Genomic DNA, 14967 nt, shown 5'->3' with positions numbered 1-14967 from the left:
GCACAAGGATAGCGGAAGAGGTGGGCACCATGTCTCTGATCGAAGCTGGTCAGTCAGGTGAGCCTGCTCTCTGATCCTGTCACTCACGTGGCCATAGGCAAGACTAACTACAACCTGCGCCCCCCCGCCCAATCATGTTATACATATCTGCTCTCTGCAGTGGTTTTGCCCATACAGCCCGGATCCTCCTTCTCGGGGCCCTCATTGGTGCTCCTGGTCCCTCCCTCCTGATGAGTGCCCCCACAGCAAGCAGCTTGCTATGGGGGCACCCGAGCTGAGCCGCAGATGCACATAATACATTAAAGAAGAACTGCAGTCTGCTCACATAATTTATAATAAAAACATCTTTGCCACTCTGAGGCTTCCCTCCAACCACTTTGCATATTATTTTATATATACTGTGATTCTGTACTTGCCAAATATGCTGCAGAAACCTCCCTCCACTGAGTCTGGCTGCATCCATTTTAACTGTGGGCAGCTGAAGCTGCTGCCTGTTCACTTCCTGGATTTAGATAGACACACAGAGGCACACCTCCAGCTCTCATTGGTCCTTTTATGACTTATCCACCCCCACCTCGGCAAATCTCACAAATGAGAGAGAGAGAGACAGCTGTGCATGATGTCATACGTCTAGGCCTTTTACCAGACAGGGATCAGGAAGTGGGCTTCTTTATAAAAAAAGTTTTATTATCCAAAGTTAAAACAACAAGGGCAGAGGATTTAATAGATGAAAAAATGACGGAAGGTCCATTTTAACATAGAAAACCTTGTGCCTTTACAATTCCTATAAGCACTTGTGCCTTTACAATCACTTTATGAAGGCCACCTTCATAAAAACAGTTTTACAGCTTCCTATAAAACTTTATGGAACCTCAGATGTGTATTTTTTGTGCTTTATTATGGTGTAGGTGGACTCGGATGACTGACGCTAGCTCTCTATTTATTCAGATGGCATCTGCACCCAAGGCTCTTCTTTTTTTTTTTTTTTTACAGGTGTTAGCAGTGACATTACATATATAAAACTGATTTATATTAAAACAAATCATTTTTGTGAGTTTCTTAGTGACTGTAATCAATCAGCATACTATATCCCACCGCCATAGTGTTTAGAAATAGGAGGACATGGAGGGAGTCGGGCTGCCAACTTTTCTTCAAGTCAAACCCGAACACTTTAGCGGCGGACAGCAAATTTTTACTTTTTTTTTTAAATAGTATAAATTATACATATATGTATTTTGCAATTCAATAACATTTCTAATCATATTAATCACAAGAGTCCCCCTTTACATCAGAATCCACAGAGTTCCCTTTTTACATCTGAACTCGCAGAGTACCCTCTGGGGGACTCTGCAGACTCTGGAAACCCTGATTTAGGGGGAACACTGAGAGCTCTGATGTAAGGGGTGCTCTGAGAAGCCTGATTTACCTTAGTGTACTCACTCAGAGGTAGGAGAGAGAAGGGACTTCAGTCATACAGAGATGGATGGTGAGCTCACTCACCCCTTGGCAGTCAGCACCTCTCATCCAGATGTATCTGATGCTGCTCCGCTTTCCTTTTCTGAGGCACAGCCCTGGGGATTGGAGTGTGGGCAGACACAGAGGGGTAGAGGTGGGAGGAAGAGGAGTAGATTGAACCCTCTCCCCTCTTGTGTCTGTGGGGCGGGGGGGGGGGGGGGATTGTTAGTGCTGGCTTTGGGAAGTGTGAAAGAGAGTGTAACAGACACTCTTGGCTTACACAACTGTAGCCAGCAACCCTGCTGGAAAACCATAATCCTGTCTGAATAATTTGTCTGGGTCTCAGGCGGTCTAAAACCCAAACGCCTGATTTTAAACCCGAACACTCCAGGTGAATCCAGGACAGGTGGCAACCCTTGGAGAGAGCGGAGGGTCATTTATCACTGTGTACTGTATACATCCACATGTGTGACTCTTTAGTCACATGGGCTGCACAGATCAGAAAAATTAGGAAATTAAGAGCTTAGAAGGAAACTGAAATTGGGCATGCTCGGTAGAGGACACAATCCCAGGCTGCAGTGGGGGCACACTCTGTTATACAGCATGTAATTCCTTTTTCATAGTCTGTGTTTAATGACATTTTAAATGCCACACTTCCCAAATGCACAATAATAGATAGTTAGACAGCTGGTGAACAAATTGCACAAAAGAATGTGCACTTTTTTTTTTTTTTTTAGCTGCAGAAAAACGCATAGTATTCTGTTACCATGTGTCTTGGCGCACAATTTTTCATGCACATTAGTGCACCATGGGGTGCCATCAAGAAGTAACCGCTCTGTTTTGTGCCTGCAAAAAATAAAAAATTGTGTGTTTTTGTGTGCTGTTGGGTGGTGTGCAATTTTTGCTTGCGTTCCTTTCAACCCCTAGCATTCGCAAGCTCCATTTTATGCATTTATTTTAGCTTTGTAAAAACGGTAAGACAATCAATATTCTGCACACAGATGTGTGAGTGTGTCTGCTCTGTGTGTACACAGATGTGTGTGTGTCTGCTCTGTGTGTACACAGATGTGTGAGTGTGTCTGCTCTGTGTGTACACAGATGTGTGAGTGTGTCTGCTCTGTGTGTACACAGATGTGTGAGTGTGTCTGCTCTGTGTGTACACAGATGTGAGTGTGTCTGCTCTGTGTGTACACAGATGTGTGAGTGTGTCTGCTCTGTGTGTACACAGATGTGTGAGTGTGTCTGCTCTGTGTGTACACAGATGTGTGAGTGTGTCTGCTCTGTCTGTACACAGATGTGTGAGTGTGTCTGCTCTGTGTATACACAGATGTGTGAGTGTGTCTGCTCTGTGTGTACACAGATGTGTGTGTGTCTGCTCTGTGTGCACACAGATGTGTGAGTGTGTCTGCTCTGTGTGTACACAGATGTGTGAGTGTGTCTGCTCTGTGTGTACACAGATGTGTGAGTGTGTCTGCTCTGTGTGCACACAGATGTGTGAGTGTGTCTGCTCTGTGTGTACACCGATGTGAATGTGTCTGCTCTGTGTGTACACAGATGTGTGAGTGTGTCTGCTCTGTGTGCACACAGATGTGTGAGTGTGTCTGCTCTGTGTGTACACAGATGTGAGTGTGTCTGCTCTGTGTGTACACAGATGTGAGTGTGTCTGCTCTGTGTGTACACAGATGTGTGAGTGTGTCTGCTCTGTCTGTACACAGATGTGTGTGTGTGTCTGCTCTGTGTGCACACAGATGTGTGAGTGTGTCTGCTCTGTCTGTACACAGATGTGTGTGTGTCTGCTCTGTGTGTACACAGATGTGTGAGTGTGTCTGCTATGTCTGTACACAGATGTGTGAGTGTGTCTGCTCTGTCTGTACACAGATGTGAGTGTGTCTGCTCTGTGTGTACACAGATGTGTGAGTGTGTCTGCTCTGTGTGTACACAGATGTGTGAGTGTGTCTGCTCTGTGTGTACACAGATGTGTGAGTGTGTCTGCTCTGTGTGTACACAGATGTGTGAGTGTGTCTGCTCTGTGTGTACACAGATGTGTGTGTGTCTGCTCTGTGTACACAGATGTGTGAGTGTGTCTGCTCTGTCTGTACACAGATGTGAGTGTGTCTGCTCTGTGTGTACACAGATGTGTGAGTGTGTCTGCTCTGTCTGTACACAGATGTGTGTGTGTGTCTGCTATGTCTGTACACAGATGTGTGAGTGTGTCTGCTCTGTCTGTACACAGATGTGAGTGTGTCTGCTCTGTCTGTACACAGATGTGAGTGTGTCTGCTCTGTCTGTACACAGATGTGAGTGTGTCTGCTCTGTGTGTACACAGATGTGTGAGTGTGTCTGCTCTGTCTGTACACAGATGTGAGTGTGTCTGCTCTGTGTGTAAAGGTGACAGTCACACTGCCAGCGATCCCAATGTCTCCGCTGTGGCTCCAGGCAATGTCACTGTCTAGCTCCGCCCCGTTCTTCATGACTGCTCTCTGCTGCCACCTGTGGCCGGTCATAAAACGCACACATTACCGGTGTGATCAGATCCCCGGGCCGCCATGGGCAGTGAGGATTGGGATGTCAGCGAGGAGGATCCGGGGGTACTGGAACTGGAAAGACTGGGCCGGACCCCCCCTCTGGAGACGAATGGATGCCTCCAGAACTCCACATGGGATGTGGACAGGCAGAGCGGCGCACTCAGGGCAGAGGGGGAGACGGGGGTTCCAGGTGATTTTACCATTGTCACCTCTGACTGTCCCCGAGCTGGGGTCACTCCGGGGGAGAAGAGCCGCTGTCCACACATGTTCTGTGTCCGGTTCATGGTGACCAAGGAGGAGAGCGGTAAGAAGTTTTATCCTTTATAAACTCTCATCATATCTATTCCACTGACTCCTGGTGATGATGGTGATGATGTAACAAAGCATTATACAATGTAATAACACACTATACAATATAAACCAAAATACTATACTATGTAATAAAACACAATACAATGTAATAAAGCACAGAACAATATACAAAACCCTATACAATGTAATTAAAGTGGAAGTAAACCCACTTTTTTAACTTTTACCTACAGGAAAGCCTATAATAAGGCTTACCTGTAGGTAAAAAAAATATCTCCTAAACCTGTACGGTTTAGGAGATATTCCCCTCGGTATGCGCCGCTGACTGCAGCGGCGCATGCGCACAAGGGGGTTCTCTCCGTGAAAATCCGGCAGCGCTCGCCCGGCCGGATTTAAATCTCCCGCGCGCATGCGCGGGAGTGACGATATCGCGGCTCCGGCCACTCACAGCGCCGGAGCCGCGATACCCGGAAGAGACGCCGAGGGAGCATGTCGGCTTCCTCGGCGTGGATCGGGCGAGATGTCGGGGCCTCGTTCTAAGGTAAGTATTTCATAATGAGCTAGTATGCGGTGCATACTAGCTCATTATGCCTTTTGCTTTGCAGGTTTAAAAAAAAAAAAAAAAAAAATGCGGGTTTACTACCGCTTTAAACACTATACAATGTAATAAAGCACAATACAATATACAAAACAATATACAATGCAATAAAACACTGTACAATATAAAACAAAAACTATACAATGTAATAAAACACAGTGCACTATAAACAAAGCACTATACAATGTAATAAAACACTGTACAATAAAATAACACACTGTACAATATAAAACAAAACACTATACAATGTAGTAAAATACTTTACAATGTAATAAAACATCGTCCAATATAAACAAAGCACTATACTGTACAATCTAGAAAACATGCATTAACAAAACTATACAACATAAAAAACAAAACGATACAATATAACTTGTTCCTGGGCGAACTGGATACATAGAGGTTTGGCTGATGATCCACCAATGGAAATGCATCTTTGGTTATTGAAGCCTGGTTCACACCTATCGGTTTGCAGTTTGCATATTCCAGGTGCATTTTATTTATTTATTTCAGTTACTTATATAGCGTCATCAATTTACGTAGCGTTTACATATACATTGTACATTCACATCAGTCCCTACCCTCAAGGAGCTTACAATCTAAGGTCCCTAGCTCACATGCATACTAGCTACAATTTAGACAGGATCCAATTAACCTACCAGCATGTCTTTGGAGTGATTTTTTTTTATTTATTTTTTTTTTTTTTTTAAATACACATTTTTGATACATTGAAGTGTCTATGGAACCAAAAAAACTGAAAAAAAGTCCCTGGCCCTTTCCATAAAATGCACAGATGTGAATATGACCCATAGGAAACCATGTTAAATGGACTGTAGTGTGTGTCTGCAAAACTAAAAAAAATAAATAAAAAAAATGCATAAGTGTAAACCAGGCCGTATTGGGCGTATTTTGAGTATTTGTACAGGCTTTTTTTCACGTGCATTTTAGGCTTCAGCATTTCTTTATAAACTGTTTTTAAACAATAGAAAACGAATTACCAGGCAAGATAACGCCTTTTTACGTGTGCTCATTTCTTTTAGTTGCCAAAACACAAGCTTCATGTGACAATACACTCAGGGCTAAATATATCTGTTTGTTTATCAGGCTTTTTGTGAGCATCATTCATAAGGTTTCAGGTTTGAGGGTTTTTTTTTTTGCTTTTTTTTTTTTTTTAGCCAATGAAAATCTAGGAGAGAAAATGCCCCCAAAAATTAGTGTTTTTTTTTTCCTCTTTTTGTAATTTTTTTTTTTTTTCAGGTTCTATTGAAGCCTCTTAGGCCACATTCACATCTAGCTATTTGAGATGCGTGGTTATTCCCACGAGTCGCATAGGGCAGCTCATTGATTTCAATGTGCTACCCTACACGTGACATGGAACATTTTACTGCGTTCTAGTGTGCAGTTTTTACCATCAGTTTTTGTACGTGGCAAAAATGCGCATCCGTGTTTGGGTTTCCATTAACAATTATTGACACCTTAACCTGCATTTTTTTTTTGTGCATTCTCAAAACGCATACATTCCTGGAATGCACATATGTGAATGAAAGCTTATTTTATTACAGATATTTATATAGTACTGACATTATACACCAGGGTTGCCCAACCTTTTGAAGAGCGAGGGCCACTTTAGTGAATTGGTAAATGGTCGCGAGCCACAATGAGTGGAGCCGGAGGATGACAGGTCTGTGTCCACGGACACAGTCCACTCTACTCTATGGGCCCTCTGATCCAATCCGATTCACCCAGATAGAAGGGGCAGATCCCTTTCTATTTTTTTTAGGTAGGCGGGTGTAAACAGACACAAGTCTGTTTTTACATCTGCTGCTCCATAGAGGTGAATAGTAAGTCTGATTGGGTCAGACCAATCATGTGAAAGGGGCCTAAGGCTGCTTTCACACTGATGCGCTGCGATTTGCCCAAACCGCAGGTGCAGCGCAGTGAACCTGTGGATTTTCTGCAGGTTAGCTGCACTTTGCCGTAAACTTCTATTTAAAGCGGGAGTCCACCGGGACTCCGCGTTTTTTTTTTTTTTTAAAAGCCAGCAGCTACAAATACTGCAGCTGCTGACTTTTAAAATAGTGACACTTACCTGTCCAGCGCGCCCGCGATGTCGGCACCCGAAGCCGATCGCTAGGTCGTCTGTCGGGTCCTGCCGCCGCCATCTTGGGTATGGGAATCAGGAAATGGAGCCTTTCGGCTTCATTTCCCGGTTCCCTACTGCGCATGCGCGAGCCGCGCGGCGCAATCCGGACGGTCCCCGCTGCCTCTGGGAACTGTGTGTTTCCCAGCAGGCAGCGGGGCACTTGCGCAAAGGGGCGGGCAGTTGCGGAAAGGGGCGTAATCTACGCCCCTTTCCGCAGACAGCTATCCCGGAAGTGGGTGCAGTTACCTGGATTATCCAGGTAACTGCACCCCCCTCCCCCCTGAAAGGTGCCAATTGTGGCACCGGAGGGGGGGGGATTCCGATGAGCGGGGGTCCATTTTAGGGTGGACCTCCGCTTTAACTTCTACTCCTGCAGGTGTAGCGCACTTTCTGAAGGTGCAACAAACCCGCAGGTAATAACATGTCTATGGCTCAATGCAGGTAACCTGCAGCTGCTCTGCACCTGCGGATCAGTTTGAAAGCAGCCCAGTAATCACTGCAAAACGGATATATCCATATATGCTGTGAATTTAGTAGTTAACTTGCCTTTTAAATTGGTGTTGCCACCGAAAAATAAAAAATAGTTTAAAATTCTTTAAAAATAAATAAATAAATAATCGGAAATTTTTTATTTATTTTTTACTCACCTCTAAATGCCTGTCGCTAGGGGGTCCCTCGTAGTCTGCTTTCTTCATTGCCCGGGCTGGTGACATCACTTCCCCTCGCACCGCACGGTCATCTGGAACCTGTCACGTGTCCCAGATGACTGTGCAGCGCATCACAGCCGGGTGCCCACAGTAAGAATGACAGCACCGCGAACGTAGCGGGGAATGAGGGGGGATTCGTTCCCCCGCATTTCTGGACCCTGGGACAGGAAAGTGTCCGATTATTAAAAGTCAGCAGCTGCAGTCTTTGTAGCTGCTGACTTTTAATTTTTTTTTTTTTTAGGGGGCACCCTACCTTTCTGGTATCACTGGCTGTTGCTGTCTCAGGCGGAGTGCATTTGGTATCACTCCGCCTGTGACAGGAGCGGGCACTATACAGAAAGCATTGGCTTATGTAGCTCTGCTCCACAGCCACTTGCTTCCACTACCAGTGGCTTCATTCACAAAACTGCTCTGGGATGGCTGGTTGGCAACCCGTGATCTGGGCTTGCCAACCTGCCATCTTAGAGCAGGAGGTCGAGGGCCACATCAGAGGGCTCCGCAGGCCACATGTGGCCCCCAGGCCACTGGTTGGGAACCCCTGTTATACACAGTGCGTTACATACTGTACATATACACATCAGTCTCTGTCCTCAAACCTCCAATCTAAGGTCCCTGCCTCACATACATACACAATTAACCTACCAGACTGTCTCTGGGGTGTGTGGGGTATCCGACACAAGCACAGGTGGAACATGCAGATAGTGTCCTGATTGGGATTCAAACCTAAGACCCCACTGCTCCAAGGCATAGGTGCCACCAGCTAAGCCACTTTGTGTCTTTAAATGCTATTGTGCTCATTTCAAGAGTGACTGTTTTTTTTTAACTAATGGAAAAACTAGTTACTGTGCGAGAAAACATCTGAAAAAATTGTGGGTGTGGTGTGTGTGTGTTTTTTTTTTTTTGTATTTTTGTTGCACCAATACCAATACTAGTATGGATATTGGTGCCGATACTGAGCATTTGCACAAGTACTTGTACTCGTACAAATGCTCTGATACTGGGGCAGGAAGGGGCAATTAGTGTGGCGGTGGAGGCTCTTACAAGTTATAATCTCCCTGTATAGATTTCAATAAAGCAGCTGACAGCCACTTCTTTTTATGTTCTTTTAAATCCCCCCTTTTATTTTTTATTTTTATTTTTTTAATTGGGTTTTGTAGGGAAAAAAATGAGTACAAAATATGTACAGATAGGTAATCTGGAGCTTTTTAAAATTATCTTTATCCAATGGACAGCTACTAAGCAAGAAAACACCCCACCCAAAAAAAACCAAAAAAAAAACCCTGTTTTATTTTTATTTTTTTAATTGTTTTTTTTTTTTTCAGGCATTTCCATTGAGGCTGGGTTCTGGGTTATGTGCGGCCGCAGGGGACAGCAGGGGGTCCGGTGCGTGTCTGTTCACCATTTTAGATTCAAATTGGGTCTGAATTTTTGCCTCAATTCGGACCTGAAAGATGCACAGGACCCTTCTGTTGTGTGCCAGTGTTGCCAACTATCAGTATTTTTACTCGCAGCCAGTAAAAAGCGGGCACTTTTCTCCTGCCAGTGACAGGAAACAGTTACAAGTAATAAATATGGCTGTGACGGTCAGTGGCCTCAATGCTGTGAGCTCCGCGGCTGCTTCGGAGATGTGTGAGCCGGCTCCATTGAAAGCCAGTCACACATTCCTGTCATGTGAATTGGATGTGGAGAAACCCGCATCCAATTTGCATAAGTGTGAACCCAGCCTAAAGTCTACTGGGGGCAAAAATATGTGACTCTGCCCCAAAAGAAGCTCATCTACTTTTAAGTGGTAAGCTATGGCCAATAAGATATTTACTTGTGAACAGGCTCAATTAAATATAATGAATCGCACAGAATCCCTGTTCAAATCAAATGCGATTCTTTGTGGGGCGATTTAAGCCCATTCATTTTGTATGGGCACAAATCGCACTGTAAAGGTATTGCATTCAGGAATCGAGTACTCATGCAAATGCTTAGCATTGGCACTGATATCGGTGTCAGCGAAACTCTAATGAAGTATATAACATATTTAGCCGCCAAGAGTTCTACTATTATTATTATTATTATAATACAGGATTTATATAGCGCAGACAGTTTACGCAGCGCTTTACAATGTTGGGGTAGACAATACAATACAATTTAAGACAAAGGGAATCAGAGGGCCCTGCTCCTTAGAGCTTACAATCTAGGAGGGAGGGTCAAGTTATACAAAGGGTAATAGCTGTGGGGGATGAGCTAATGGAGACAATAGTGAAGTTGTTAGATGGAGGCAGGATAGGCTTCTCTGAAGAGGAAATTTTTCAGGGATCGCCTAAAAGTGGATAAATAGTGGGACTATTATTATTATTATTATAATACAGGATTTATATATCGCCAACAGTTTGTACAGCGCTTTACCTATTTGCATTACTTGGGGGGATAATGGAGTAAACATTAACAGCTGCTCTGTATTAAAGCAGATTTTTACCTCCCAAACACCAAAAACCAGTCCTACGTGAGTGTATTCAGACGATTTAGAGGCCATTTTTATTTTTTATTTTTTGCCTGTTTCTGAGCAAAATTTTTTTTTTTTTTTTGCATTTTTGACCCCATAGTTTTTTTTAACTGGGAGCACCTGAAAAATGCACATGAACTCCCAAGCATTTTTATGGCTTTCCCATTAAAGTCTGCGGGATTAAAAGTGTAAATTTTCCTTAAAGAAGAGGTTCACTCTCCCGTTAAAAAATAAATAAAAGTCAAATACTGTAGCTGCTGACTTTTGATATAAGGACACTTACCTGTCCGGGGATCCCTCAATGTCGGCACCTTGAGCCAATTCATCAATCGTCTTCAGGTACAGGAAAACAAAGTGAGTAAAATATTTCTTAGGTTTAATGCTGCTGAATAATGCAATTTAATTTTATGGGTGGAATTCCACTTTAATGGGAAGTGCACAACACAGTTTCACACAGTTTTTGCTGGTTCTCCTCTGTTCTCAAAAAACAAAACAAAAAAAAAAAACCCTAAGCTGGCACGCACATGGAAAAACTCTTGAAAAATACTTTTAAAAAAATGTGCAAAAGAACTAATAAACCAAAAACAAAAAAAATTGCTTCCAAATCACCAAGAAAAACGCTCAGCTCAGTTGCGAATGAGAGGGTTGATTGACTTTTCTGAATGGGGTTTAAACATCATTCTCTTTTTTTTTTTTTTTCTGTATAATCAGATTTTATACTGAAAATTACTTTATTTTTTTTTTTTTTTTCCCCCTACTACTGCAGAGTTTTCAATAGAACTTGGCCTGACGGCTGCCATGGAGATCTCACCCAATTGCCATACATCATCTGGCAAGATTTGTTATTCTTTGATACCACATTGTGCCAGATCTTGTACAGCACACACATGTGAGATCAGGAGCAGACGTCACCAGTGGGCCAGCTCCAGGGTGGATTTGATTCAATCACTAGTAAAAAGGCTTGATTTAATTCAACCTCTATTTAAATCCTAATTTTTAAAGAGAAACTGTCCCACAGCGGCTCCTCCTCTGACCCGCTATTGACTCGCTGACTGTCCCATTCACTTTAATGACACAATAAGGTGAGGCACGCGGTGGCAGATGCCCGATAACAGGCGCTATCATGATGAATCTGAAATGACAGGTGCTCTTTAAATGTAAGAACTTATTGTTGCTGGTAGTTAGAATCTTTCAATATTTGCAAACAAAATTAAGGTTTCATATTTAGAATAATGAGCTGTCAGGTTAGTAAAACAGCCATATCTGAACCTATTCAGTCATACGGTTTGTAGTGCACATAGATTTACAAAGCAATAGGATAAATGAATATTCCTGAACTTAGGTTTATCTGATGGTTACTGTGAAAATGTGTGAATGCATCATGTGTTATTTTGGATTCATTAAATGAGTTTACTAAAAATGGAAATCTTGCAGAATATACAGCCTCTTGCTACATAACTAAGCTCCATTTTATGCTGAATAAACTAAATTATTAATGTATCTTAAATAGATAATTGTTTTTGAACAGCAGACAGTCCAACGTATTTAGTAAGAGGCATGGTGAGTTTTTTATTTTTTTAAGTTTTAATTTTTTTCCACAAGTCTTGGGAAATTTTAAGAATTATTATTTATTTATTTTCTTTCACGAAATTGTCATCATTTATTTCTCACACACCGCATATGCATACTTCCACTTGCACCCCAAAATACATTCCCCTATTACATTTGTAAAGGTCCTGGAGCATCAGGACAATGGAATTGCACACAAAATGACCCCATTTTGGAAAACAAACACCCCAACTTATATTCTTTGAGGCATAATGAGTCTTTTAAACTGTTCATTTTTTTTTTTTTTACACAATTCTTCAGAAAATGTGGAAAGAAAATGAAAACCTTGTTAAAGTTGTCAATTTCTAAGATATATCTAACACATAGCATGTATATAGCAAAAATTGCACCCCAAAGTATGTTCTGCTACTCCTCCTGAGCATGGCAATACTGCATCTATGAGACTTTTACACAGCCTGTCCACATACAGAGGCCCAACATTGAAGTAGTACCTTCAGGCATTCTTGGAGCATAAATTACACCTGATTTCATTCCTACCTATCACACTTTTGAAGGTCCTTGAGCACCAGGACAGTGGAGTTATCCACATAAATTACCCCATTTTGGAAAGCAAACACCCCAACGTATATTCTATGAGGCCTGCAGATGGGTACTCAGGTACTCTGATGGGCTGGTGACAGGTACTTGGGTACTCTGATGGGCTGCAGATTAGGTACTCGGGTGGGCTGTGACTGGTAATGAGATGGACTGTGACTGGTACTGAGGTGGGCTGTGACTGGTACTGAGGTGGGCTGTGACTGGTACTGAGGTGGGCTGTGACTGGTACTGAGGTGGGCTGTGACTGGTACTGAGGTGGGCTGTGACCGGTACTGAGGTGGGCTGTGACCGGTACTGAGGTGGGCTGTGACCGGTACTGAGGTGGGCTGTGACCGGTACTGAGGTGGGCTGTGACCGGTACTGAGGTGGGCTGTGACCGGTACTGGGGTGGGCTGTGACCGGTACTGAGGTGGGCTGTGACCGGTACTGAGGTGGGCTGTGACCGGTACTGAGGTGGGCTGTGACCGGTACTGGGGTGGGCTGTGACCGGTACTGGGGTGGGCTGTGGCCGGTACTGGGGGTGGCTGTGGCCGGTACTGGGATGGGTAGTGACAGGTCCTCTTTATTTGGGGGGAGGGGCAATCAGTGTGTGTTGGTGTACACTGTAAGTGGTAACAAGATGTTACCGCAATCTCACACACGATCGGTGTGTGAGGAGGAGAGCCCAGTAACATCTCAATACTGCTGTTTGTTTATTTCATTGGCTCTTTATTGCGATCAGGGTTGGGCTGTGTCAGTGTGACGAGCCTCGTCCCTGATCACTGCTCTGAGCGTGCATGAGCGCTGTGCGTGTGGACAGTACATGTGACCAGCTGTGATTGGACACAGCCGATCACGTGGTAAAGAGCCATTTTTTTATTGGCTCTTCACAGGGATCTGGGATGGGCTGTGTGCAAGGGACATGCCTTATCCCTGATTGCGGTGCTGCGGGCCCTCTGGAGCTGCGAGAAGCCGACGGCGCCTGACCAGGGTGGAAGATCCCATCTGCGGACGCCATTTGACTATGGCCTGGTATTGAAGTGGTTAAGGACATGCATTCCGGTGATTTTTTTAATGCGTTTTGCTATGTTCCATATGCTTTCCATACAGAAAAAAATGCAGCATTTCTACTTTTGTTGACTGCAATGGAAGGCAGTACACTTTTGTGAACTAGGGCCATTGGAATCCATGTTAAACTTTGTCAATGCATTTCTGATGCAGAATAAAAATGCACTGGACTGCATCTGTTGTGAACCAGCCCTTAAAGAGGAAGAAAGAAGGGGGGGAAGGAAGGTAGGTCTGCTTTAAAGTGGTTGTAAAACCACCAAAAAAAACCCTGCAAGACAAAGGCATAATGAGCTAGTATCCATAGCATACTAGCTCATTATGAAATACTCACCTTAGATCGAAGCCCCCTGCAGCAGTCCCAGTACACAGCTCTGGCTGGCGACATCGCTCCCAGAGTTACGTCTGGATATCACTGGCTCCAGCTCTGTGATTGGTCCGGAGCAGCGATGACGTCACTCTGACGCATTTGTGTGGGAGCTGATGGTAACGGCACACTAGCTGAAGGGTTTACAACCACTTTAACATCATTAACAATATTCATGGTTGCTCAGAGGTGATTATAGCCATGGTTGCTTACAGTACAAAGAGTTGTCAGGCGTAGGCATGATGCTCAAAATTGATGAATAATTTACATTCATGCAAAGCGTGTGTTACTGTAACACATATTTTGTGTTTGTTACCCCCAACAATTTATTTACTTGTATGAGAAAGTATCTTGTTATCTTTGTATTGCTTCCTTTGTGTGAAATCTCTGGTGATCCTGCTAGTCCCTATGCTTTCCTATTAAAAACTGACTACACTAAGCAGGAGTGCTCACAGTGGTCGGTTCTCTAGCTGTGCTGGGAACTCCGTATGCTCTACTCCAATGATCACACTTGCCCTGACATGGGACATGCTTTCTTCATATTTCATATCTGAGGTTTACAACCACCTTAAAGTAGAGCTCCACCCAAAAGGGGAAGCCTGCTTGTCTTCCTCCTCCCTGTCTCCGGTGCCACATTTGGCATCTTGTGAAGGAGGGGGGCAGGAAATCAGACAGAAGCTCGGCCCTCGGCTAGCCCAAGATGGCAGCACCATCACCCAAGAGCCGATTCAAGAATGGTGAGGGCACTGTGGGATCCCTGAAGAGGTAAGTGCCCTAATAGTAAAAGTCAGCAGCTGACATTTCATTGGGGGGGGGGGGGGGTGTTGAAGCTCCTCTTAAATGCAGAACTAAAGGCAAAAAGAAGATGGCAGCACCATCACCCAAGAGCCGATTCAAGAATGGTGAGGGCACTGTGGGATCCCTGAAGAGGTAAGTGCCCTAATAGTAAAAGTCAGCAGCTGAAATTTCATTGGGGGGGGGGGGGGGGGGTGTTGAAGCTCCTCTTAAATGCAGAACTAAAGGCAAAAAGATCTTGGTCCCTATTGGCAGTATGCAACCGTTCCTTGGGGGGGATTCCCCAGTTCTGTCCTCACAATGGGGGACATTATTCTACCTGCATGGGGTGGGAGAGGATGCCTCTTGGGAGAAGAGGGTCAGG

The 14967-nt window shown here is 44.1% G+C and overlaps 1 protein-coding gene across 1 annotated transcript in view; it reads left to right on the top strand.

The window, feature by feature from the left end:
* The first annotated feature begins 3958 nt into the window (after nucleotides 1–3958).
* The window catches only part of SLC35G1 (solute carrier family 35 member G1), a 56276-nt gene continuing 45267 nt past the window's right edge, over nucleotides 3959–14967 (top strand). Inside the window, exon 1 of the mRNA XM_077455182.1 lies at nucleotides 3959–4284. Coding sequence (XP_077311308.1) covers nucleotides 4002–4284 — 283 coding nt within the window. The 5' untranslated portion in view covers nucleotides 3959–4001. The remainder of the gene's footprint in view (nucleotides 4285–14967) is intronic.

The sequence above is a fragment of the Lithobates pipiens genome, unplaced genomic scaffold, assembly GCF_037356315.1.
Source record: "Lithobates pipiens isolate NorthernLeopardFrog02 unplaced genomic scaffold, aLitPip1_a1.2 Scaffold_25, whole genome shotgun sequence".
Lineage (NCBI taxonomy): Eukaryota > Metazoa > Chordata > Amphibia > Anura > Ranidae > Lithobates > Lithobates pipiens.
Note: the sequence above shows the minus strand (reverse complement) of the source record. Positions and strands in the feature narration are given on the sequence as shown.